This window comes from Podarcis tiliguerta (genome assembly GCF_965153285.1).
Source record: "Podarcis tiliguerta genome assembly, chromosome: 2".
In the NCBI taxonomy this organism is placed as follows: Eukaryota; Metazoa; Chordata; class Lepidosauria; order Squamata; family Lacertidae; genus Podarcis; species Podarcis tiliguerta.
The window spans coordinates 17721280-17749253 of record NC_139535.1 but is presented as its reverse complement, the minus strand read 5'-3'; the positions used below and the strand labels follow the sequence as shown (position 1 = coordinate 17749253).

Genomic DNA, 27974 nt, shown 5'->3' with positions numbered 1-27974 from the left:
ATGACTTCTCAGCAGCGTTTATTTCATTTAAGAAATTAGCCTGGCAGCCAGAAAATGCAAACAGATTGTGCCTTGCAATGCAGTTAAAAAATATGATTTGTCCTATTCAATATGAATCTTCTTTAATATTGTGCATCACTTAAAAAACAACAATACCATAAATTGATTGAGGAGGGGGAGAGGATGAATAATCATAGAGTTGGAAGGGACTCGGAGGGTCATCTAGTCCAACCCCCTGCAATGCAGGAATCAAATAAGGAAATTATTTTTGCTCCATCACATCATCCACTGCCACAAACACACAGCAGGCTGAGAGAAAATCCCTTTGTTTGTTTGTTTATCTGATTAGTTGTTTGTCATCCAAATGGTCTCCAAACGACTTCCATTGAAAAGAAAATATGCATACAGTGGTACCTCGGGTTACATACGCTTCAGGTTACAGACTCCGCTAACCCAGAAATAGTGCTTCAGGTTAAGAACTTTGCTTCAGGATGAAAACAGAAATCGGGTTCCGGCGGCACAGCGGCAGCAGGAGGCCCCATTAGCTAAAGTGGTGCTTCAGGTTAAGAACAGTTTCAGGTTAAGAATGGACCTCCGGAACGAATTAAGTACTTAACCTGAGGTACCACTGTATATACATTATGCCACAGAAAGGGGGAGGGAATCAGATAACACATCAATATGCCATACAACATATTGGGAAGACAAAATCAAAACACCCTCCAAAAAGGAATAATAGAAAACATTAGCTGGTTGGCATCCGTCTGCCTCGGGAGACAATGGCGGAACACGCCTTTGCAGATGAATTCAAACAGTTGAAAGGTTACAGTGCCTGTCAAAGAAAACTGGCAGTACGCAAATAATCATCAGCTAGGATCAAGTAACTGGTCTTTCCTTTTCACGAAGGATAAACATCACCAATGTCTGTTTTGCAGCTCCTGCAACACAGATCAGGCACTGAGATGAATCCCACTTGCTGCCCTTATAGCAGTCTTCATGGCTGAGTCGATCCAAGCGTGCGGGTGGGTTGTGTACTCTCCGGCGAAGTACACTCTCCCTTCATTCTGTTTCAAAGCCTCGAAAAGCTGGGTGAACTGGTATGGAGAGGGTTGAGCAAAGGCCCCCATGGAAAACTTGTCTAGGGCCCACTTCTGTACAACGTGCCTGTTGCAGACGGATCTGAGGTAAGACTTGGAGACGTTGTGGATTTCCGACAGGTCATCCATCACCACGTCAATGCACTTTTCCTCGCTGAGGGGAACGAAGAAGTCGGCGTCATCATTGAACGTGTAAGAGGCCAGGAGTACCCCGAGGCCACTAGGGAAGACATGGTTCGGGTAATAGATCATTCGGGATGGGCGGTCCGTGATCGACTTCCCACCTCGGATCCCGTCTTTCTCCCAAAACCTGTCTGTGCAGGCCAAGGCGATTTTGGTAGAGCTTGCGTAATGAAAAGAACGCAGAGCGCGAGCCTTGGGGTGGGAAAGAAGAGGCTGGTATTTGATGAGCCGAGCGGCTTTCGCCGTCGCCGTGACGATGACGTAGTCGGCGGTCAGACTCGACAAGATTCCTTTGCCCCGCTTGCGGTAAAACACCCTCACTTTCTTGCCGGTGCTAAGTATTTTCTCGACACTGCAGCTTAGACGGATTGTCCCAGGCATTTCCCGGGAGAAGCCATTGGGGAGCTGGTCAAACCCTCCTGTGATTTCCTCAAAACTTGGGGAGGTAGAAGGAGGAAACGGATTGAAAAATGTACTCTGAATATACCATTGAGTAAATTCTGAGACTGGCCACCGCAGAGGCAATCTATGGGTGTAATCTGTATGGGGCAGGGGGGTTGGTAAGGAGAGACCAAAGTTGCATGTGGACAGAGGCAACCCTTCAGACACCCTATGCTGCCCTTCTGATAAGGATTCCCACCCACCACCCCCTTTAATTAAGAGCAAAACTACCGTGTTTTTCGCTCTATAGGACGCACCCGACCATAGGACGCACCTTGTTTTACAGGGGGAGAACGGGGGGGGGATTCTCCCCCTCTCTGCACTGCGCCCCTTCAGCGAAGTGGCAGGAGAAACGGAGCCCCTTCCATTTCTCCTCCCGCTTCACTGAAGGGGTGCTGCGCAGAGAGGGAAAACTGTGCAGCGCCTCTCCAGCGAAGCGAAGCCTGGAGAGCAAGAGGGATCGGTGTGCACTGACCCCTCTCACTTTCCAGGCTTCAGGCAGCTATCCGCAAGCCTTCGGAGTGCAGTAGGAATTCCCGCTGCGCTCTGAAGGCTTGTGGATAGCTGCCTCGAGCCTCCAGAGCACAGCGGGAACTTCGCTCCATAAGACGCTCACACATTTCCCCTTAATTTTTGAAGGGGAAAAAGTGTGTCTTATGGAGCGAAAAATATGGTATATAACTCCATGCTATGTATCTAACAAGCATAGTCTGGCCTTTTGTCCACTTTGTATTGGAGAAGCTCAATGTCCTTGCAATTGTAACAGATATCAAAGGTAACAGAAGTAAAAGAGGCTGGTAATGTTGTGTAAAATGTATTGTGTAAGATTCAAAGCCATGCAACTTTGATGCAGGGAACAGGGATATCTCAGAGAAGTGCTTGGAAGTGGTTGGGGTAAAATGGGGACATGTGCAGTGTTTGTTGGGATGCAGCCAAGGAATTGGGGGCAATTGGCAGGCCCCCATCAGGCCCCAACCCACAGGCCGGTGTGCTGGGCGATCTCAAGTCCTTGGATCAGCATGAAACTGCAACCCTAGCTTCAGAAACCTTCAGAAGCTGGGCACGCACACTCAGCAGAGTAAATAACGCTGCAAAACAGAAGTGGCAGGGAGAGGCTGTGATGAGCCTATTTACAAGCAGTTTATTCAGCATACATCAGGACAAAAGGAAAACATGTCTTCTCTCCTTCGTGTCCAAGCAAGCAGCATAAGCAAAAGCTATACACAAACGGAAGTTCCCAGCAAGCTGTGCTGGGGTGTAAACAGGCATGTGACACACAACAGTCATGCCTGTACTTAAGGTGGAACGGAATATCCTAACAGTGCTATGGATGAGCATGGATTGGGAAGAGAGAAGGGGATATGGGTGGAAGAGAGGGAGGTTCTGGTGAAGATCAGATTTGTGGTAAATTGCTGAGGGATATTTAACAGAAGGGCTGTGGAAGAGAAGGGGTGTGTGTGTGTGTGTGTGTGTGTGTGTACGTGGCACTTTTAGGACCCTGCAGTGGAGATTTTTCACTTAGGCTGACTGTGTCTTCTTCCGAACTCCATGCAAAAAAAGAAATAAATGGGTTTTTTTTAAAACCAAATCTCTCTTCCCTGTTCTTCAGCTTTCTTCCAAAAAGCCCACCTCTTAACCCATATATAAATGAAAGCAATGTAAATTACAACTCCAGTTTGTTCACTCGTTTTCCCCTCAGATTATGGGTTCATCTAGTTTTATTTGTCTACAGAGCTCTCTCGTTTTATAGAGAGCAACTGGCCACGAGAGCCAAAGGCTCAGAATTCGAAGAAAACTGGTTTGTTCCCTCCAAACTTCTGACTGACATTTGGTCAAATGCATTTCCGTTCCCACAGGCGTTCCCTGGAGGCGACATGATGCATGATGTGTGAACTGCGCTGGGACTCAAAAAATGAGACTAACCTGATCTCGTTTGTCAGACTAACCTGATCTCGTTTTTTGACAGAATTACAAGCCTGGTAGATGAAGGGAACACAGTGGATGTAGCCTATCTTGATTTCAGCAAGGCAATTGACAAGGTGCCCCATAATATTCTTGTAAAGAAGCTGGTAAAATGCGGTCTTGACTATGCTACCACTCAGTGGATTTGTAACTGGCTGACTGACCGGACCCAAAGGGTGCTCATCAATGGTTCCTCTTCATCCTGGAGAAGAGTGACTAGTGGGGTGCCACAGGGTTCTGTCTTGGGCCCGGTCTTATTCAACATCTTTATCAACGACTTGGATGATGGACTCAAGGGCATCCTGATCAAATTTGCAGATGACACCAAACTGGGAGGGGTGGCTAACACCCCAGAGGACAGGATCACACTTCAAAACGACCTTGACAGATTAGAGAACTGGGCAAAAACAAACAAGATGAATTCTTTTAAAATAATAATAATAATATTTATTAGAATTTTAAATGTTACAAAAAGAAAAGCACAAAAAAGAAAAGAGAAAAAAGTACATAAAAAGAGAGCAAAAAAATAAATAAAACACAATACATCAAAACACACAAAAAAACACAAAAACAATTAAAAACACATCCAATATTTATCCTTATCTTTCATTAACTTATTTCCGCGACCTTCTTACACCTCTCTTTTTTGTATTCCAGTTATTAACTATATCAGCAAATCCTTTCCATCTTTCACTGCTCCCCATCATTTAGTTATCTTAATTTATTTTAACCTTATCTTACCATGAAAACCTTAAAATTTATTTATACTTAGCTCCTTATAATATTTCTACTAAAGTCATGTAATTTCATTCCAACATTTCCTAACTTTCATTAATTTTACAATATTTCTCTAAATAGATTTTTTTTAAAAAAAAAAAAAATCCAATCATCTTGCACCGTCTCTTCTCCCTGTTCTCAGATTCTGTCAGTCCTTTCTATCAGTTCTGTATAGCCCATCAACCTGGTGATCTTCTATCCGAGGCTCTTAACTCTTCTCCATGTCCCTTCTGCAGATCTTCTTCATATTTATGCATACACTTTACTTTATCTTCTGCTGAGCTTGTTCTTAGTTTCCTTCCTTTGGTACCGAGGAGTAGGTCCCAGGGGAACTCCATCTTAACAGTTCCATTGTTCCTTCTCGTCAGGTCAGCCCATACTCCATAGTCAGAACTAAAGTCCAAAAGATGTTTCAGAACATGTTCCAAAGTCCCTTCGAGGTTGAAGGCCTCCACAACTCCAATCTCCCCCTGGCCCAGATCCGAATCACAAAGCCCAGAGCATCCCTTCATAAGGGAGCCTGTCCAACTTTCCTTCTCCGATCCAAACAGGGCACCATCTCTCCAAATCTGACTTTCAAAATCAATCACACATGGCATCAGCTTATATCCATCAAATTGTCTCTGTGAAGACGAGGCCTCCACTTGTGTTGCTTGAGCAGTTTTTTCCATCGTCTTCTCCACAGCTTGCCATTTCGAGACAGGTTCCTGAGACAATGCCCAAATATTTTCTGTATAAATATTCACTTTTTGTCCAAAATCAGTTGTTTTTTGTCCCAAATTGTCAATTTTATTAACCATCACATCCGTCTTCTCATGAAGTTGTTCCAGTAAAGCACTTATCTTGCAAAATGCATTCACTAGGGCTTCTTGTTTTGACATTCTTGTCCAAGGTCACTATTATTTATCACGGTCCTTGATTCTAACTGGAAAATTCCCCCGCTCCACTTCACTCCTGCAACAGTTTCAAAAGCTCCCTCTAGAGGAAACAATTTCTAATTGTATCTGTCCTTTTAGACCCAGATCCAGTAACAAAGTTAATTTTCAATTTCCAGTTACTTCTTCTCCTTTTTAAATGCAGAGGAAAATAATGGAAACAAAGTATATCTCTTATTTAGCTATCTGTCAGCATATGTTCTATTCGCAGTCAATGAGTTTTCCCAAACTGTCAATCTTACTGACAGCCCGGTCCCAGGTTCAGAATGGTGGTAATTTATCTCTCTTCACTCCCTCTCCTGCAGGCTTAAACAGTCCAAAAATTTCCCCCTCTTCTCCTGCTTCCAAGGGGGGTTTAATATTTTGAATGATGAAAATTTAATCCTTTACAAAAGGCTTTTCCCAGACTTTAGCTTGCGACGTCTTTGCTTTGATCTATTTACAAAACGGAAGGCAGACTTCCTGTTTAGAACCTTCCCGTTTCAGTGCCGAATTACGATGTTTAGAAATCCAATTTTCTGTTCTACCTACAAGTAGTTGTTTAAAGTCCAATTGTCCACCGGAAAAAGTCAGCGCTCTCCAGCAACAGCAATGCGGCTTTGCTCCGTGAAAGAAGCGGTCGATTCAAAGCACCGTGCCGCTCACCCCACGTCGCTCCGGATCCCCGAAACCGGGTTTCTCCGCGAGTAGGTGAGACGCAAAAGGTGCCAGCCGAATCCCAGGTCCACAGGCTTCTCCCGCCTGTGGTTTTTAATGGGTCTCCACCTCGCCGTGGCGGTCCAGACCCTAGTTTCCGCGGAGCGGATTCCTCCAGATTAGAGGAAATCCGCCATTGCCGGAGGCGCTAACCCGGAAGTCAAACAAGATGAATTTTAACAGGGAGAAATGTAAAGTATTGCACTTGGGCAAAAAAAAAATGAGAGGCACAAATACAAGATGGGTGACACCTGGCTTGAGAGCAGTACATGTGAAAAGGATCTAGGAGTCTTGGTTGACCACAAACTTGACATGAGCCAACAGTGTGACGCGGCAGCTAAAAAAGCCAATGCAATTCTGGGCTGCATCAATAGGAGTATAGCATCTAGATCAAGGGAAGTAATAGTGCCACTGTATTCTGCTCTGGTCAGACCTCACCTGGAGTACTGTGTCCAGTTCTGGGCACCACAGTTCAAGAAGGACACTGACAAACTGGAACGTGGAGGACAACCAAAATGGTCAAAGGCCTGGAAACAATGCCTTATGAGGAACGGCTAAGGGAGCTGGGCATGTTTAGCCTGGAGAAGAGGAGGTTAAGGGGTGATATGATAGCCATGTTCAAATATATAAAAGGATGTCACATAGAGGAGGGAGAAAGGTTGTTTTCTGCTGCTCCAGAGAAGTGGACACGGAGCAATGGATCCAAACTACAAGAAAGAAGATTCCACTTAAACATTAGGAAGAACTTCCTGACAGTAAGAGCTGTTCGACAGTGGAATTTGCTGCCAAGGAGTGTGGTGGAATCTCCTTCTTTGGAGGTCTTTAAGCAGAGGCTTGACAACCATATGTCAGGAGTGCTCTGATGGTGTTTCCTGCTTGGCAGGGGGTTGGACTCGATGGCCCTTGTGGTCTCTTCCAACTCTATGATTCTATGATTCAAGTGAAGGGTGGACCACAACCAGAACATGAGTCCTGGGTCACATGTCACATTGTTTAAACCATAGGTAAAGTATGCACCAGTATCTCAGCCAGTTAAGCAACAGATCATTGAGGCTACATATGGGGAAATTTCCTGCTTTGGGCTTCTCTCTTTTTTGCAATCGTTTTGTTTAAAGTCCTCATGAAAATTCAACAGTAATTTTAGTGTGACTCTCTGCACATGTTTGCAGGCCATTTTGCTTTGTCTATACATTTTTGCCAAGCAGTTGGTTCAAAGCAATATATGGTTCCTTTTCAAATCAATAAGTGCACAGCCTCTTTTAAGCTCCAGTTGGTTGCATTTCTGTATCTTCGCACCTGATATGCAGAATTCAGTTGCGAGTGTGACTGTTTGGAAAAGACTGGTATACTGAAAGCGGCTATTATCCGGTCCAATCGATAAAGTTATTATGCCTCTGTTTCACTCAGTGTCTCTGGGTCCCTCCACATCCCATAGGAAATTGCTGCAGCTTCTCCAGCCAAACTTTAATTAAAGCTGTGGGATTTAGGAGGCTTTTCTCTCCCAGGGAGACCGTTTTAAGTTGCCTGAATGATGCAAAGGAACAGCCATAGTTGCAAAATAAAATAGATTGTTCCAGCACCATATCCCACTGGTAAGGATTCCTTGGGCCATAAGAAGCATTTCACGGAGGAATGCAGATGGACAGTGAAACATCAGAGGAAAGCATAGCAACCTTTTGTGGGGTGTAGATTGCAGGTAATAAGAAGATGGGGACAAGGCAGTTTTAAAGGGCATTTGGATTTCCAGTGGGGCAACCAGGACTGGGGTTGGGGGTTGAAGTTCAAGATGCCATGACTCAGCCCAGTTCTCCCCAGCAAATGACCACTATCAGCCCCCAGAATTGTTGGGTGTGCTGAGGCTATGAACAGATCTGACGACGGCCCCCACCAAGTCCTTTCTGCTCTCTCTTTTTTGAAAGATGTTATAGTCTAGGGGGACTGGGTGTTGGCCAGCTGCTCATTTTCCTTTCCCATTTTCAGTTATCTGTTTTGTTTATGTGCACTTTTCTATACATGTTTGTTAACACTGGTTGGATGGAAAATTCAGGTAAGTGTGACTTTCAAAGGAGGGCTCCGTTTTAGTTCTCACCTTGTTTTGGAAAGTGTGGATTTGACAGATTAGTCTTTTAATGCAAACTGAATGACTCCCCAACCCACTATTCCCAAGGGAATGTGCTTAGTTTCAGGGCAGGAAAAATAAAGAGCATTTTATTCCTTAGGCATGATGGTGCTCCGGTTTATGTGGGTTTAAAATGCTCAAAGGTTCTGTTATTTTAATCAGACTTGGCAGACTGTTGTTTGTTCCTCCTGCTCCAGCTTGCCTATCAGGAATGTAGAAAGAGATACAAAGCAGGGGATTGCGAGAGGAGGAGAGAAGAGGAATATTTATAAATTGATTTTTAGATCCCTAATAACTGTGTGCTTCACAAATAGAACGGTGTGCGTCACAACTGAAGCACCCAAAGACTGTGGGACAATAAAGTCCCAGGTCTGAGATGACCCAGCTGCACCCCTACGGATTTCTGAAAGCCACTAAACTTTTGCATTCAAGTTCTAGGGTTGACATATGCAAAGAAGGAAAAACCCAGACACAAAAAGTTGTTGAGCTTTTTGCCAAAAACCCTAACATTTTGCTGATTTTTTGAAATTCTGCTTCTTTCATCACTTCTCATCACACCTTTGCTCTGCTCCAGTTCTCATGCCTCCATCTTTTCAGGTGCACCTCTGACACGAAGGATGAATGGGACGTCCTGGACTGAGTTCATTCTTCTCGGTGTTCTCAGCCACACCATGATGCACACTGTTTTCTTTGCTGCCATCCAACTTGCCTACCTCATTGCCTTGTCTGGAAACTGCCTCTTCCTATTTGTGATCCAAACTGGTCCTGAACTTCAGACCCCCATGTACTTCTTCCTCAGCCAGTTGTCCTTCATGGACATCTGTCTAATTTCTACTGTTGTCCCCAAAATGACTGTGGATTACTTAGGGAAGGACAACACGATTGAGTTGGCTGGGTGTGTGACTCAGATATTTTTCACGCTGACCATGGCAGGAGCAGAATGCCTCCTGCTGACTGTCATGTCATATGACAGGTATGTGGCAATCTGCAAGCCTCTGCAGTATCCCATTCTCATGAGCAAGAGGATCTGCCTGGCCATGTCAGCTGGCATCTGGGTCGGTGCTTCTCTTCATGCCTTGATATACGCCATTGTTGTGTTCCAACAGACCTTCTGTGAGTCAAATAGGATTGATCAGTTCCTCTGCGCAGTCCGAGCTCTGCTGAAATTGTCCTGTTCTGATACATCCATTTATGAACTTGGGAAATACCTTTCCGTCATAATATTTTTTCTCGGTCCCCTTTCCATCATCCTGGCTTCTTACATGGCCATTCTCATGACCGTCCTACAAATGCAATCGTTGGAAGGGATGCGCAAGGCTTTTGGCACCTGCCTGTCCCACCTCTGTGTGGTTGGCATCTTCTATGGAGCAGCCAGTTTTAAGTATATGAGACCCAGGTCCTACAGAACGGCACAACAGGATAAGGTTATCTCTGTGTTTTGTGACATTATGACCCCGATGCTGAATCCCTTGATATACAGCCTGAGGAACCGAGATGTGCTGGCTGCACTGAGGAAACAGATTGAAAAATGTACTCTGAATATACCGTTGAGTAAATTCTGAGGCTGGCCACCCCACAGGCAATCTATGGGTATAATCTGTATGGGGCAGGGGGTGGCTGAGGAGAGACCAAAGTTGCATGTGGACAGAGGCAATCCTTCAGACACCCTATGCTGCCCTCCTGATAAGGATTCCCACTCACCACCCCCTTTAATTAAGAACAATACTATATAACTCCATGCTATGTATCTAACAGGGATGCGGGTGGCGCTGTGGGTAAAAAGCCTCAGTGCCTAGGACTTGCCAATCAAAACGTCGGCGGTTCAAATCCCCGCGGCGGGGTGAGCTCCCGTCGTTCGGTCCCAGCTCCTGCCAACCTAGCAGTTCGAAAGCACCCCCGGGTGCAAGTAGATAAATAGGGACCGCTTACTGGCGGGAAGGTAAACGGCATTTCCGTGTGCTGCGCTGGCTCGCCAGATGCAGCTTGTCACACTGGCCACGTGACTCGGAAGTGTCTCCGGACAGCGCTGGCCCCCGGCCTCTTAAGTGAGATGGGCGCACAACCCTAGAGTCTGTCAAGACTGGCCCGTATGGGCAGGGGTACCTTTACCTTTACCTTTATGTATCTAACAAGCATAGTCTGGCCTTTTGACCACTTTGTATTGGAGAAGGTCAATGTCCTTGCAATTGTAACAGACGTCAAAGATGACAGGAGTATTGTGTAAGATTCAAAGCCATGCAACTTTGATGCAGGGAACAGGGATATCTCAGAGACGTGCTTGGAAGTGGTTGGTGTAAAATGGGGACGTGCTATGGATGAGCATGGATTGGGAAGAGAGAAGGGGATGTAGGTGGGAGAGAGGGAGGTTCTGGTGGAGATCACATATGTGGTAAATGACTGAGGGAGATTTAACGGAAGGGCCGTGGAAGAGGAGGAGCGTGTGTGTTTTTGGGTATGTGACACTTTTAGGACCCTGCAGTGGATATTTTTTTCTCTTAGGCTGACTGTGTCTTCTTGCGAGCTCCATGCAGTCGGAGCCAGCCCTTTGGAGCCAGATAGTCAATGGCCCTGGTTAACTCTGCATTCCAGTAGGCCACCAGGGAATCAGCTGAGAGGCCATCAACATGGTATTATGTGTGCCACTACAACTCTCCGGAAGCCATTTGGATCCAATAAGTAGTGGGGGTGGACCATTCAAATAGTTCCCATGCTTTCATATCTATGTTATGACCGATATCTATTGCCCAGTGTATCATTGAGGATTTCACTTGCTCATCCTTTGTCTCCTATTCCAATAATATTTTATACATTTTAGACAACACTTTTACATTACATTCCCACAGGTCTCTCTCCAGTTGTGAGATTTGTTACCCAAACCCTCGTATCCTATCTTTCTTAAATATGTCATAATTTTCCTGATAATTCCTTAATTTTTTTTCAATTGATATTCTTCTCCCTCTTGTTTTAATAAATTTGTATGTTGTTCAACCTTCTATCATATTCTTTTACTTTGCCGCTATAGCTTCCAGCAGTGAGAGCCATAATGGTGTTCTTACCTCTAATAAATTATTATATTAATCCCATACTCCATATAAGTTTTTCCTAATTATATGGTTTGTGAATCCTTTCTGAACTTTCAGCTTTGCATACCATAAATAAGTGTGCCAACCAAAAATATTATCATGACCTTCTAAGTCCAATATATGTGAATTCGCTAATGTCATCCATTCCTTCAACCACCATAAACAGGATGCCTCATAATATAATTTCATATCTGGAATAGGAAAACCTCCTCTTTCTTTTCCATCTATAAATATTTTATATTTTATTCTTGGTATTTTCCCTTGCCAGATATATTTAGAAATAACTTTTTACCTTTCCTTGTAACAATCTGTCTTGCCAATCACCGGAATTGATTGAAACAGAAATAATATCACTGGCAACACATTCATCTTTATGGTTGACACTCTGCCTAATAATGAAAGATTCATTCTGTTCCAAATTTGCAATTTTCTTTTAATATCTTCCCAGGTTTTTAAATAATTATCTTTATATAAATATATATTATTTGCTGTTACCTATACACCTAAATATTTAACCTTTCTTTCAATATTCAAACCAGTTACATCTTGTAATTTATTCTTACTCTCCTCCTTCATATTTTTAACCAAGACTTTGGTTTTATCTTTATTAATCTTAGGACCTGCTACCTTATTTTTTATCTCTTGTAATACTTTGGGGATTGATTCTATTGGTTCTTCAATGGACATCACCATGTTGTCTGCAAATGCTTTTAATTTATATTGTCTCTGTCCCACTCTTATGACTTTAATATCTTGATTACATCTTATTCTTTGTTCCAATACTTCTAAAACTATTATAAACAACTAAGGGCAGCCTTGTCTTGTTCCTTTAGTTATTATGCAATTCTCAGTCAGGACATTATTTACTATCAACTTAGTATATATTGCCTTGACTCCTTTTATAAAAATGTCTCCACAACTCATATATTCTAAAACTTTAAACAAAAAATCCCAGGAGACATTATCAAATGCTTTCTCGGTGTCTAAAAACATTAAAGCTGCTTGTTTTTCATTTCTCACTTGTAAGTGTTCTAATATAGCAAATACATTTCTAATATTATCTTTCATTTGTCTTCTTGGCAAAAATCCAGCCTGATCATGGTGGATTAACTCTTTTAATACCAGTTTCAACCTATTTGCTAACACGTTTACAAAAAGTTTATAATCATTGTTTAACAAAGATATAGGTCGATAATTTTTTAGCTGCTCAGGATCACTGTCTTGTTAAGAAATCAAACTCATATAAGCATTCTTCCAGGATTCTGGCAGCTCACCTGTATTTAAAATCATATTCATAATGTCCTTTAATGGTTCTATTAGATAATTCTGCAAGTTCTTACAATATATTGCTGAAAGACCATCAGGTCCTGGTGCTTTCAAAAATTTTGCCTGTGAAATTGCTTGTTGTAATTCCATCGTTGTCACCTGTGCATTCAAAATTGGCATTTTATCTATTGGTATTTTAGATATTCCACTGTCCTCTAGATATTTTTGCATTTCATCCAAATTATCCCATATCCCTCAATATAATTCGGTATAAAAATTCACAAATTGAGCTCTTATTTCTTTAGGACTTTCCACAACTCTACCTCCTATATTAATTTTGTTTATACAAGCTTTCTCTTGCCTTTTTTTATTTGCCATGCTAATGATTTCCTTGGTTTATTAGCCTGTGCAAATTGTTTCTGTTTTAAATATTAAATTTTCCACTCTATTTCTTGATTTATTATCATTGAAAACTGTGTTTGCAATACCGTATTTTTCACTCTATAAGACGCACCAGACCACAAGACGCACCTAGTTTTTGGAGGAGGAAAACAAGAAAAAATATATTCTGAATCTCAGAAGCCAGAACAGCAAGAGGGATCGCTGCGCAGTTAAAGCAGCAATCCCTCTTGCTGTTCTGGCTTCTGGGATAGCTGCACAGCCTGCATCCGCTCCATAAGACGCACACACATTTCCCCTTACTTTTAGGAGGGAAAAAGTGAGTCTTATAGAGCAAAAAATACAGTATTTTAATATCCTGTTTAACTATCTCTTTTTGAGGGGAATTGATCAATTCTTCTTCTTTCCTCTTTCTTTCTTATAAAATTTATTGCTTTTTCAACTGTTTTCTTTTTTTGGTATGCACTTTGCTGAGTAAAAAATGCCCGCATAGCTGCTTTGCTCGCATCCCATACCACTTTCAAATTTGTCTCCTGATTCAAATTAATTTCAAAATAATCTTTTAATATACCTCCCCTTTCTAATATTTCTTGATCATTAAATGCATTAAAAACTCCTGCAATTATTTTTTTCAGCTACACTGTGTCATTATATCACTGTAATTCCGTCCTTAACCTCTCACTCTACTTTCTCATGGTGTACTTTAATCTAGTATTTTGATATTTGTTTTCCTGTTTTCCCTCTTTCACTACAACTTATTTGCAAAGCTTCCCAGGCTACAAAAGAAAAGAGTAGAACAATAAAATAAATAAGAAAGCCTTTAAAACTAAATTTGTCTCCTTTTTTAAACTCAGAGATTTTACAAGTCTCCTTTTTCATTTGCAAAAACCATGTCTCTCAGCAGAGTGATTCTTCCTTCAGCTGCTTCAAAGGCCCTGCAAATATCCATTTATTTATGTTCATTCTGGGGTTTTTAAAACCAAATCTCCCTTCCCTGATCTTTAGCTTTCTTCTGAAAAGCGCACTTCTTATCCCATATATAATTGAAAGTAATGTAAATTACACCAAATCCAGTTTGTTCACTCATTTTTCCCTCAGATTATGGGTTCATCTAGTTTTATTTGTCTACAGAGCTCTCTTGTTTTATAGAGAGCAACTGGCCCCGAGAGCCAAAGGCTCAGAATTCCAAGAAAACTGGTTTGTTCCCTCCAAAATTTTGACTGACATTTGGTCAAATGCATTTTCGTTCCCACAGGCATTCCCCGGAGGCGACATGATGCATGTTATACAATAGGTGTGAACTGCGCTGGGACTCAAGCAAAGGGTGGACCACAACCAGAACATGAGTCCTGGTTCACATGTCACATTGTTTAAACCATAGTCAAAGTATTTTTAAAAGGGGGAAATGCAGTGTGCGTATGCACCAGTATCTCAGCCAGTTATGCAACAGATCATCGAGGCTACAGTTGGGGAAATTTCCTGCTTTCGGCTTCTCTCTATTTTGCAATCATTTTGTTTAAAGTCCTCGTGAAAATTCAACAGTAATTTTAGTGTGACTCTCTGCACATGTTTACAAGCAATTTTGTTTTGTCTACACATTTTGCCGAGCAATTTCCCCTAACAGAATGCACATTAGCATTCTATTTTTTTTTTTTTTTAATACAGTGGAATCTCAGTTTTTGTGAGTGTCTCAGAAGTTGAACGTTTCAGCTTTCGAATGCTGTAAACCCGGAAGTAACTGCTTTCGTTTTCGAACAATTTTCAGAAGCCAAACATGCCACGTAGCTTCCATTTTTAGTTTCCCTATTGTATTGAGGCTTCCGCTTCAGTTTTTGGTTTTCAAAACATTTCAGAAGTCGAACAGTCTTCAGGAATGGATTACGGTCAAAAACTGAGGTTCCACTGTACCTCAGAATATTTGTACACATACATAGCTGGAGAACTGCATTGCAAAATTTGGAAAAGTTCAAATTTCAAAGGAAAGCTATATTTCGGCCCCCATGTTGTTTTGGAATGTGTGGATTATGAGGGCTCATCTTCAAATGTGAACTTAATTGATTTCATCCGCTATCCAAACATAGGCTCTTAGTTTTTTTCTTCTTCTCTCTGAACAAACCAGGAGCTGTACCCAAGGGTTGTTCTAGGTTGACCTCTTGTGGTTTGTTGAGAGTGCGAGGTGATCACCAGCCTGGGTTTGGATTTATTGTTAAGGCAATGCATGATGGCTAGACTCAAGGGAGCATACTGTAGCAGGAGCATGAGAGGAGCAAAGCATCCATGATTTGGGCAGCTTTGCACAAATCAATAGTTAGACGTAACTATGGCTTGAAATGATGTGTGAAAGCGGTCAATGACTTCTGAGCAGCATTTATTTCATTTAAGACCATTAGCTTGACAGTCAGAAAATGCAAACAGATTGTGCCTTGCAATGCAGTTAAAAAATATGATTTGTCCTATTCAATATGAATCTTCTTTAATATTGTGCATCACTTAAAAAACAGCAATACCATAAATTGATTGAGGAGGGGTAGTGGATGAATAATCGTAGAATCATAGGGTTGGAAGGGACCCCTGAGGGTCTAGTCCAACCCCCTGCAATGCAGGAATCAAATAAGGAAATTATTTTTGCTCCATCACATCATCCACTGCCACAAACACACAGCAGGTTGAGAGAAAATCCCTTTATTTACTGTTGTTAGCCGCTCTGAGCCCAGCTTCAGCTGGGGAGGGCGGGATATAAATAAAAAATTATTTTTTATTGTTGTTGTTGTTGTTTGTTTGTTTATCTGATTAGTTGTTTGTCATCCAAAGGGTCTCCAAACGACTTCCATTGAAAATAAAATATGCATATATACATTATGCCATAGAAAGGGGGAGGGAATCAGATAACACATCAATATGCCATACAACATATTGGGAAGACAAAATCAAAACACCCTCCAAAAAAGAATAATAGAAAACATTAGCCGGTCGGCATCCGTCTGCCTCGGGAGACAATGGCGGATAAAGGATAAAGAATAAAGATCACCAAGGTCTGTTTTGCAGCTCCTGCAACGCAGATCAGGCACTGAGATGAATCCCACTTGCTGCCCTTATAGCAGTCTTCATGGCTGAGTCGATCCAAGCGTGCGGGTGGGTTGTGTACTCTCCGGCAAAGTACACTCTCCCTTCATTCTGTTTCAAAGCCTCGAAAAGCTGGGTGAACTGGTATGGAGAGGGTTGAGCAAAGGCCCCCATGGAAAACTTGTCCAGGGCCCACTTCTGTACAACGTGCCTGTTGCAGACGGATCTGAGGTAAGACTTGGAGACGTTGTGGATTTCCGACAGGTCATCCATCACCACGTCAATGCACTTTTCCTCGCTGAGGGGAACGAAGAAGTCGGCGTCATCATTGAACGTGTAAGAGGCCAGGAGTACCCCGAGGCCACTAGGGAAGACATGGTTCGGGTAATAGATCATTCGGGATGGGCGGTCCGTGATCGACTTCCCACCTCGGATCCCGTCTTTCTCCCAAAACCTGTCTGTGCAGGCCAAGGCGATTTTGGTAGAGCTTGCGTAATGAAAAGAACGCAGAGCGCGAGCCTTGGGGTGGGAAAGAAGAGGCTGGTATTTGATGAGCCGAGCGGCTTTCGCCGTCGCCGTGACGATGACGTAGTCAGCGGTCAGACTCGACAAGGTTCCTTTGCCCCGCTTGCGGTAAAACACCCTCACTTTCTTGCCGGTGCTAAGTATTTTCTCGACGCTGCAGCTTAGACGGATTGTCCCGGGCATTTCCCGGGAGAAGCCGTTGGGGAGCTGGTCAAACCCTCCTGTGATTTCCTCAAAGCTTGGGGAGGTAGAAGGAGGAAACAGGAGCAGAAAAAGAAAAGAAAGGGAAAGTCATTGAACAGGGTGAGCATCCCAAGCAAAATGTGCTCCCTGCAACATTTATATTTCCCAAGTTACTTCAAAAGCAAAACGGCATATGATCATTCTCTGGTTCCTCCAGTGGCATAGCGTGGGTTGTCAGCACCCGGGGCAAGGCAAGTAATTTGCGCCCCTCCCCCGCTGCACTGTCCCTCCCCCAGATAGTCCCTCGCTCTCTCTCTGCACCGCACCGCACGCCTGGCACCCTCCCCTCCACAGTGGGCGGCGACGCGGTGGCTCGGATAGGATTCGCACAGCCAGCACTGCAGTGAGAGAGAGTGAGTGAGCCAGGTAGGGGCAGAGAGCTGCGAGTGCGAGCGCACCCCCCCCCCAGATGTTGCGCCCGGTGCGGCCGGCCCCCCCTGCACCCCCCACGCTACGCCACTGGGTTCCTCCAGTTACTAAGACATATAATGATGGTATTCAGAGCAGCACAGCCATCACATTGCGGTTTTCGAAAGTTTCAGAACTTGAATGGTCTTCCAGAATGGATTATGTTCGAAAACCGAGTTACCACTGTAGTGGCGCCCGGCCTGTGGAACACCCTCCCATCAGATGTCAAGGACATAAACAACTATCTGACTTTTAGAAGACATCTGAAGGCAGCCCTGTTTAGGGAAGTTTTTTAATGTTTGAGGGGTTTTTTGCTTTTTTATTATTATTAATATTCTTTTCGGAGCCACCCAGAGTGGATGGGGAAACACAGGCAAATGGGCAGGGTATAAATAAATAAATAAATAAATAAATAAAAAAAATCTACAGATCTTCTTCAATATGCATATATTAGGAGAAAAGCACAGTTAAATTTTCACAAGGACTTAAAAAATAAATAAATCTCCAAACTGAAGTGGAGATGTGGACAACCAAATTTATAATATAATAATAATTTATTCTTTGTACCCCACCCATCCAGCTGGGTTGCCCCAGCCCCTCTGGGCGGCTTTCGGCATATATGAAAACATATTAGAACATTAAGCCTTTAAAATCTTCTTTATACAGAGCTGCCTTCAGATGCTATATAAGTAATCATCTCCTTAACCTCTGAGGGGAGGGAATTCCACAGGCTGGGCGCCACTACCGAGAAGGCCCTCTGCCTGATTCCCTGTAACCTCACTTCTCACAGTGAGGGAACCACCAGAAGCCCTCGGAGCTGGACCTCAGTGTCCGGGCTAAATGATGGGGGTGGAGACGCTCCTTCAGGTTGGAACAACGAGAAACCAAATCTCCATCCAACTCTCCTCAGTTACAGTATTAATGAAGCTGATACAATATCCCCTCCCTTTTACCTGTCATCGTCATAGAAGGTCACATAGTCCATAGCAGAATCAACAAATGAAGTATAGAATCCACCTTCTTCGTTCAAGAGGTCACCAATCATATCTACTGCTCCCTTGCTCAGATTTCCTTCTTTAATTAAATATCCCTGTTTGGAGGAAATGGGGGGGATTAGCTAGAGAAAGGCTAGTTAAAACTACACATGCTTCCTTATTTGAGCTAGACAGTCATACCTCGGGTAACAGCCGCTTCAGGTTGGGTTTTTTTGGGCTGCGGACTACCGAAATCCGGAAGTACTGGAACGGGTTACTTCCGGGTTTCAGCAGTCACGCATGCGCAGAAGCACTAAATCACGCTTTGCGCATGCGCAGAAGTGCCAAATCGCAACCCGCGCACAGTGGCGTAGCGTGGGTTGTCAGCACCCGGGGCAAGGCAAGTAATTTGCGCCCCCTAACCTGTGGATTTGCGCCCCCTAACCCGTGGATTTGCGCCCCTTAACCCTAACCCCCAGATGTTGCGCCCGGTGCGGCCGGCCCCCCGCTACGCCACTGCCCGGGCATGCGCAGACACACAAAGGCAGGTTGCAAACACTGCGGGTTGCAAACGTGCATCCTGCACGGATCAGGTTCGCAACCTGAGCGTCCACTGTAGCTAATTTATCGGCAAACATAGTCCAACAGCATGGCCACAGATTCACCATTCCTGTTTTGTCTTCTGCATCCAATATTCCAACCAGCCAAAGATTCTAGGGGCCTAATGCTAATTTTAGCAAACAGAATGGCTGTACAGTGGTACCTCAGGTTACATACGTTTCAGGTTACATACGCTTCAGGTTACAGACTCCGCTAACCCAGAAATATTACCTTGGGTTAAGAACTTTGCTTCAGGATGAAGAAATCGTGCTCTGGTGGCGTGGCAGCAGCAGGAGGCCCCATTAGCTAAAGTGGTGCTTCAGGTTAAGAACAGTTTCAGGTTAAGTACGGACTTCCGGAACGAATTAAGTACTTAACCCGAGGTACCACTGTATTTTCACTGTTAGTGCAAATGCACAGGCTGTCAGAGCCTGCCCATGTCCACTAATGTGCTAAGAGGATAGCTCCATTGATTTAGTGTGGCGCGCATGTACCTGAACGTGTTGCCAGGTGGCCCACTTTACATAGGACAGTCTTTGATTCAAAAGGCTGTTTAGTTCAAGTTCTGTTTAACGTTAATGAACCATTAAGACAGAGAACAAGCACGCAAAGTTCAGCCATCAACCGTTCGCACTGGTAATTCATACAAAAGTTTTATACAAGGGCAACAATTCAGATCAAAGTAAAAATACTGCAGACAAGCAAAGGCCCACTTTGCCTACCTTGACGGAATATGAGTCGTATTTTTCCTTCAAAATCGTGCAGTTTTTTGTTACCTGCATGGTAAACATAAATATTGTTACTGGATCAGAAATGCCCATTTGAAACCTTCCTCACCAGCCTTAAAACATTCATTCAGTATTCGGTTAAGAAAAAACACTCTGGTCACATTTGAAGATTTATTAAGTGATTCTTATGTTAACTGATATGCTCTGATGATATTATGTTAATAGTAATGGCCCACAACTGTGCATTGAGTTTGAAATGCCCAAAGGGAGTTTGGGACTTGTGTTTTTTCTGAACAGCAGCAGCTCCTTCCTACCACTGCCATGTTGTTTTGAAACAAACAGGAATTCAGGGCAAGGCTTGGGAAGTGGGCTATGTCTGCAGTCATGTGCACTGCAAGTTCCCAGCCTGGAAGTAATAATATCTACATGGGGAATTATGGGAGTTGTCTTATGTGCGATGTGGAGGGCATGTGTTGCTTTATTTGTTTGTTTGTTTTAAGCCCTTCATCATAAAGCCTTGACAATTAAAAGTCACCACCCTCGTCAAAAGACGCAAGGCTTGTGCAACAACGGGTGAGCAAAAGGAATCCACACGACAGAGGAACACAGCGCGAAACCGACAAAGAAGCTTTGTGAAAAGCGTGAAGAGAAAAGAAAGAAAAGATGGGAAGAGCAGACTAGAAAGCAACTCCAGAAATCATTCATAGTCTGACATGCCTTTGCTAATAGGAATGCCTTCATTCCCTCCCCCAAAGCTTGTATGGTCACAGCCAGGCCAGCCAGCCTCCCTTGTGAAGGGCATTTCCTCCCCCCAATAAAAAATTGTAGCACCACCATGGGAAGGCCTTTGATGAAGCATAGTGTGTATCTGCTAAAGGGTATAACCAGTTCCACTGCCAAACTGAATACCTGCTGCAGGTAACACAAGCAGGGAGAGGCAGCGTCAGTCAGCAGGGCAGCGTGGCAGTGGTTACCTGGCTTCCCAATGCTGGGAGGGCCAAAGTGTTGTGGAACTAACTCCTTGTAGTGTGGGTGCAGTGGGGTGCATTGGCTCTGTCCTGGACCCCACCAATCTTGCCCTTCTCCCTCTTTGTAACCAGCAGCAGTGCTCGGCATTGGGAAGCCGGGAGAGCGATGCCAGTTTGCTGACCACTACTTGGGAAAATGGCTGCTGAACGCAGGCCCTGCTGCTGGATTCCCCTAGGCATCTGGTTGGCTAGAAACAGGATGCTAAACTGGGCGGGCCTTTATAGTCCTATGTGATCGGAAGAGGGTACTTGGAGCCAGGCCTTACCAGAAGACCAGGCAAGCTGGTTCATGAACACACAGCCTCTTTACAAAACACCTACCCGATCCAGTGCCTCGTGGAAGAGTTTAGAGGCAGATTTCCCCCTCTCATTGGGAGCCACTTCATATCCAAACAGCTTGGCGTTTTCCTCCACCGCAGACACTTTTTCCTTTCTATTTCTAATGAAGTACCAGGCATTCTTATCCGTCTGAACAAACGGGTTTAATGTGAGGTTGAATTTCTTAATATATTCACGAACAATTCTGCGGGGGAAAGGAGTAAGAAAGGCCTTTTTAAAAAAAGTATATGTGTAAAATAATATAACAGGACATGATAATTTCATATTCAGGGATGCTAGCAAGGCTGCGAAGCCTTCATTACACACCCACAGATCAGAAGGGAGGATAATGCCTGATAGGAACGAAAGGCTGAACATATTTTGTTATGGCCAAGAATGCAGCAGGTTTTGTAGGGTCACTTCCTGTCAGGGAACTGCCATCGGCTCAGGGGCGAGAGGGGAAAGGGCGGATGGATTACAGAGAGCCCCCAAAGATCATGGGAAGCAGCACTTCCTCAGCAGAGGAAGGAAGCCACGGCTCTAGTGGGGAGGAGATGCAGGGCTCGGAGGATGCAAGGTGGTGCCAGGACACCTTGCCTAAGCAAAGCAGGGAGGAGGGAGGTTCCCTGTTACCCAAGCCTTCCTTGCGCAGTAGGCTTTCGCGCAGAGAGGGGAGGCGTAGACTGGGGATCAAGAGACTGCTGGGGAAGATTTAAGGACCGCCCACTCTCAGATTCTGCCAGTGAATGAGCAAGACATGGAATAGAGGCGCTCTGCATTGTAAAGGTTTTTAGCACCAATAATAAAGCTTTAGAACAGACCAGTGAGGCATCTTGCCTGATTGCTCTCGAGCAACCACCCGATAGCCTTAACACTTCCCCTTCCCAAGTCTGCTCTCTAGGCAGACGCCGACTCAAAACTAAAAAAAAAATTCACACCAACTGCTAATTCCAGGAAATGGGAAGGAGGGTACAAGGTGAAATGAAGTACTTCATCCGCAGATGTTTCTAAAACAGAATGAGTTTTGTGCATGATTGGCAACAAGCTTTTTGCCTTACTTCTGTGCCTTGGGCAGACGCATGGGTCCCACATCCATGTACCAGTCTTTCTCACGATAGGTCTTTATCCGACCCCCAATGCGGTCACTGGCTTCCAGAATCTGAACCTAGGAACAAATGCATTGTCGCTGTTTATGCTTCACTTCCTTACTGATTGCTGCTCCAGAAACAAACAAGCACACCTACATTTTGGGGGTCCTTTGGACTGTCATGGGGACCCCTTCACAACTAGAAGCAAGGTTGGGGCAACCACTTTCTTGAGTGGGGTTGTTCCATGATGGATCACCACACCTTTATAAGATTTGTGTTACGGACTCCCAAACTTTGGGATTGTTGAAATACATACAACAAAAATAATGAATTTGAGTTGTCCAACTCAAATGGGGTCTAGTAGACCCAAAAGGGATGCAGGTAGCGCTGTGGTCTAAACCCACTGATCTTCTTGGGCTTTCCGATCAGAAGGTTGGCAGTTCGAATCCGCACAACAGAGTGAGCTCCCGTTGCTTTGTCCCAGCTCCTGCCAACCTAGCAGTTCTTTTTTTTTTAAATTATAAATTTTATTAGTATTTTCCACACAACACAAAAAATATCGAAAAATAACTACACAAAACACAAAAACCGACATTAAAAAACCCCCCACAAATCCATATCTTACAAGTTAATAATATAAACACTAAAAAGAAAAACAAACATTGCCTTCCACCAATCCCACAGCACCTCTTTTACTTCTCATTGTGTTTTCCTGTTTCTTTATCATCTCTATCCTAGCATCCAGATATAAATCCATCTTTCTTATCCTTTCACTTCACAAGGTTATTCCAGACTCAGCCAGATTTCTGTCCTCGAACCTTGGCTTTTAAGGTACTCATTTAGACACTCCCATTCCTTTTTCACTTCACTTTTTTGGGTTTTGTCTTATTATATCTGTCTATTTGGCTAATTCTAAATATTCTGAAAGGCCAACTTAGCAGTTCAAAAGCACACCAGTGCAAGTAGATAAACAGGTACTGCTGCGGCAGGAAGGTAAACGGTGTTTCTGTGTGCTCTGGTTTCCATCACGGTGTCCCGTTGCGCCAGAAGTGGTTTAGTCATGCTGGCCATGTGACCCGGAAAGCTGTCTGTGGACAAATGCCAGCTCCCTCGGCCTGAAAGCAAGATGAGCGCTGCACCCCATAGTCATCTTTGACTGGACCTAACCGTCCAGGGGTTCTTTACCCTTTTACCTAGATGACCCCCAAAAAATATGCATAGTGGGCTAAAGTCACATCTGGGACCCCTCTGAGATTAAGAGCCCCAAAGCTTAAGCTTCATTAGTTTCATAGTAGATTGGCCCCTGCAAGCATGGATGCGAAAAACATAACTCTGCACATAGGAGGTGCAATAGCTTCATTACATGGGGCAAAATGCGCAGGCAGGAACTCTCAAGTTCAAACCTTGGCACCTACAATTAAGGGTCTCAAATGGCAGGTGAAAGAGCACATGTTCTGCAGAACCACTCATTTTAGACCCACCCCCCTTCTTCCTCCTTTTTGTCAAGATTAAAGACCTGTGTTTCTCAGATTGCAGACCTATGCACGGCTAAAGGTAAAGGTAAAGGGACCCCTGACCATTAGGTCCAGTCGTGACACACTCTGGGGTTGCGGTGCTCATCTCGCTTTATTGGCCGAGGGAGCCGGCGTACAGCTTCCGGGTCATGTGGCCAGCATGACTAAACCGCTTCTGGCAAACCAGAGCAGTGCACGGAAACGCCGTTTACCTTCCTGCCGGAGCGGTACCTATTTATCTACTTTGACATGCGTTCGAACTGCTAGGTTGGCAGGAGCAGGGACTGAGCAACAGGAACTCACCCTGTTGCAGGGATTCGACCTTCTGATCGGCAAGCCCTAGGCTCTGTGGTTTAACCCACAACGCCACCCGCGTCCCTATGCATGGCTACTAAGAAGTAAATCCACTTGACCCCAATGAAAGTGTACACAGGATTGCAGCCTTTGTTAGTACAATTACCTGATGTCCCGCATCTTTCAGTAATTTAGCAGCAGTGAGCCCGCTTATTCCTGCTCCAACAATCACAATGGTCTTTGGATTTGAAGCCTTTCCCAGCCCATTTCTGGCAACATTTAACAGCTCCTCATAGTCAGGATCCTCAAAACACTTCATCCATTCCTCGCGGTCCTCAGCGTGATTTGGGGGAACCAGGGCTATCACGAGCAGCAGGAACGGGAAAAGTGCTAGAAAACAAGAAATGATTGAGCAGGAACTATATATATAAAAAAGGAGAGCGATTTCATAAATGACATCTGACGCCCTTTGAAAATGTGTTTAAATTGGATTGTTTTTATTATGTATTTTGTGTTTTTATATTGTGAATTTATGTTGTGAACCACACTGAGACCTGTGAGCTGTACTTTTTTTCTGGGGGTACGCACACCCCTAAACATTTTGTGAATCTTTGTACTTTTCTCCATTTACTGTATTTTTCCCGATTTGAACTATAAAATGGTGATTTTTTGAGTCAAAAATAAGAGTACCCCTAAACATTTTTTTAAGAAAAAAAGCACTGCCTGTGAGTATAGGACAGTATACAGATTAATAATAATAATAATAATGCATGAAAAATGTAAATTTTGGTTGATTTTGGCACCTTCCAATTTTGAATTCTCTAGAAATCACTGAAATAACCACTTAGTGCTTGACCCTCCAACTGGGTGGAAACCTGGTGCCTATTTTCTTTTTAACTGTCTATGTTACAAACTGGTACAGAGAAATATTACTGTAGTCTCTTCTCACAACAGAATCAGATGTAGGACTTTTTTCATCCGGAACTCAGTTCCGGCACCTCTCAGGTGGGTGCCATTGCCATTGTAAGAGAACAAGGGAGGCGTTCAGAGTGAGTTCCAGCCCCTCTTTTTCTAGAAAAATAGCACTGATTAACTGTATAGCTGTCCTTGGCCAAAATTAAGACACAGCACTAGATATTGCCTCCCAGTTGTTCTTCTTCCCTTTACTGCAGCTGCTACCATATGCCAAAGCTCCAAGTCTCCTCCTCTGAACTTCCCTATTTCCCTGCCTGCTTTGACTTATAGCCCCACCCCCATGTGAGAAAGCATTCCTTTTCACAAAGATGATGAAGAAAGGCATTTAAAAGATGAACACAAAGGCATCGTTACAATTAAGACAACAGTTACAAAAAAAAATGAATTCAAGGGATCAAAGAAGAGATGTTGGATCCATCTCCTTGTCCTTCTCACACCAGACATCAGATACCAGCCTTGGTGCCCATTCAATGCTGTTGGACTCCAATACCCATCATCCCCCGCCAGCATGGCCAATGCTCAGTTGTAGTCCAACAATATCTAGAGGGCACCAGATTAGAAAAGGATGTCATATACCGGTACCTTAATCATCCCCAATAGAGGTTTGTCCAAGGTTTCCATAAGGGATAGTCAACATATGGCTCTAGCCAGCTTGACTCTGTTGCTATGAAGTTACAACAGTAACAGCAACAGAAGGTATGTAGCTGTGTTGGTCTGACGCAGTCGAAATATATAAAAAATAATAAAAATGTCCAGTAGCCCCTTAGAGACCAACTAAGTTTGTTCTTGGAATACGAGAAGCAATTGTAATGAACAGATTACGCTAGTAGGACTGCAAGAAGTTCTGTAAGGAGGACTACTTGAAATATTGCAAGAAAGACTATGAAGAGAATTATTAGTTAATGATAATTAAAAGTAATAGAGATATTAAGAAATGCAGAACAAGTGATAAAGAACGGAAAATCTTCAGAGGTTGTGGACGGAAGTCTAAAATATTGTATAAGATAAGAAGTTATGTTAAACGATTGTTGGAAATGATACGTTTAAAAAAACACTAATAAAAATATATTTTTTAAAAAGTTTGTTCTTGGTATAAGCTTTCGTGTATATGAAACCTCGTACCCAGAACAAACTTAGTTGGTCTCTAAGGTGCTACTGGACAATTTTTTTATTTTTTATATAGAAGAAGAGGAGAAGAAGAAGAAGAAGAAGAAGAAGACATTATAAAGTTAAAAACAAATCAGAATTAGAGCATAGCCATAACTTGATGTCCCAGAGGACACTTGCATCCTAAAATTTCTATGAGAAAATGAAAGACTTACAGAATTGGTCCATGTTCTGATAGGCAGTGTAAGGATGGCAAGTGAATGCTCTTATTTTATAGCCAGAATGTGGCAGGCTATGAGCCAATAGTGATTCAGAAACCTCTTTGGTGACCAACCTCTCAGAGGGCAATTCCCAAACACACCTATCTGGTAAAGGTCACCTGAAGCACAGCACACGCAACCGAGACGGATGGCACAATATAGTTGCATATCTTCTAAGAAAGTACCTTTCAAAAACACCTTAGGGGTGTGGGAAAGACACGCAAAGCTTGATCTGGAATGCTTAAAAGTGAGGCCAAGAAGATCTCACCTTTTGCCCAATGGGTTTTATAGGATATCCTGTAAGATTTTTAAGGTTGTAATAAAACTTGGGTGAGAAGCAAGGAAAGCAATGACCTCAGTTCGATATAGTCAATCTTTCTACAAATACAGGAAGGCAATTGTCAGAGATTACAGCATAATTTGCTCCCTGGCAGCTATCGAGCAACCCCGATATTTACCGACTGATTAGAAGACATTAGCTCAGATTAGATTGGACTCAGGTCAGGTTATAAAATATTTTACACACACATACACTAAGGTTACCAGACATCCCTGTTTCCCAGGGACAGTCCCCAGATTTACAAATCAGTCCCCTCACAAAATCCATCTATTTAGCAGGAAGTTGAAAAGTGTCCCCGGATTCATTGAAAAAAACCTGGTAACACACACACACAGAGAAATATATTAAATTAAAATATCCTACAGTGACGACAAGGAGCAGTGTTGGATGGTAATAAACCAAGATAGTGTTGGACTAAGACCTGTGAGACCAGGGTTCAACTCTCCACTTGGCTATGAAGCTTATTATCTGTCTTTGGGTCAAACACTGCCTCTCAGCCTAGCCTACCTTGTAGGGTTTTGTGGGGGTTAAATGAGGAGGGGGAGAACCATGTAGGCCGCCTTGAGCTCTTTGGAGAAGAAGTTGAGATATAAATGTGTTAATTAAGTAAATAACCACCTAATCCAAGAGCTCCTCGCCTCTAAGGTCAAATATGGCTAAAAAGGTAAAGGTAAAGGGACCCCTGACCATTAGGTCCAGTCGTGACCGACTCTGGGGTTGCGGCGCTCATCTCGCTTTATTGGCCGAGGGAGCCGGCGTACAGCTTCCGGGTCATGTGGCCAGCATGACTAAGCCGCTTCTGGCGAACCAGAGCAGTGCACGGAAACGCCGTTTACCTTCCCGCCGGAGCGGTATCTATTTATCTACTTGCACTTTGACGTTCTTTCGAACTGCTAGGTTGGCAGGAGCAGGGACCGAGCAATGGGAGCTCACCCCGTCGTGGGGATTCGAACCGCCGACCTTCTGATCGGCAAGCCCTGGGCTCTGTGGTTTAACCCCCAGCGCCACCCACATCCCAAATATGGCTAGCCCTAAGCAAATTCTTTGGCCAAGCCCAATGCAAGGAAAGTGCCAGTGGTGTCGCAAGGCTCCCAATCAGGAAGAGGAAGCAAGTATATTTCAAGGCGATTGTGCCATTGGGACTGCACCGTTGGGACTTGAGGCCTAGTGCCTCGAGGCAAAAGAAAGCAATAACATGGTATCCACGTAAAATGCTGCTGCCAGTAAAGAAAGTAGGGGCAAAGGCAGCATTTTAAGAAGCAGGACTCAGCGCTTGCAAAACCCAAGAGCAACAACAAAAAGAGCATCAACAGAAGGGCGGGCTAAAGTAGTTCAGGCACCAGAGCAGGGGTCCTCATACTTTTTAAACAGGGGGCCAGTTCACTGTCCCTCAGACACGGTTGGGGCCTGACTATAGTGTGAAAAGCATATGAATTCCTATGCACACTGCACACAGTGTCGGAGCTTCATGCTCCGGCACCGGGGGGGGGGGCGGAGAGCAGGTGGGGGCAGAGCTGGTGCGCGTCCTGGGGGCGTGGTGCACCACCCACA

At 43.9% G+C, this 27974-nt stretch overlaps 2 protein-coding genes across 4 annotated transcripts in view; both read right to left on the bottom strand.

Annotated features, from left to right (window-relative positions):
- The window catches only part of LOC310670490 (E3 ubiquitin-protein ligase TRIM7-like), a 329122-nt gene that overhangs the window by 255160 nt on the left and 45988 nt on the right, over window positions 1-27974 (bottom strand). The window lies entirely within an intron of this gene.
- On the bottom strand, window positions 2-26053 carry LOC310670532 (L-amino-acid oxidase-like; the record flags this gene model as incomplete). Of its 2 annotated transcripts, none has more annotated exons than XM_083426023.1 (7): window positions 26039-26053; window positions 23908-24131; window positions 21904-22010; window positions 20849-21050; window positions 19494-19547; window positions 18151-18287; window positions 2-1716 (listed from the first exon to the last, which is right to left on the bottom strand). In XM_083426023.1, exons 1-7 carry the CDS (start codon window positions 26049-26051, stop codon window positions 951-953), a joined length of 1503 nt encoding a protein of 500 aa, XP_083282149.1. In that variant the 5' UTR covers window positions 26052-26053. The 2 variants fall into 2 exon arrangements, with proteins under 2 accessions (XP_083282149.1, XP_083282148.1); XM_083426022.1 differs by lacking the exon at window positions 2-1716 and adding an exon at window positions 16019-16784.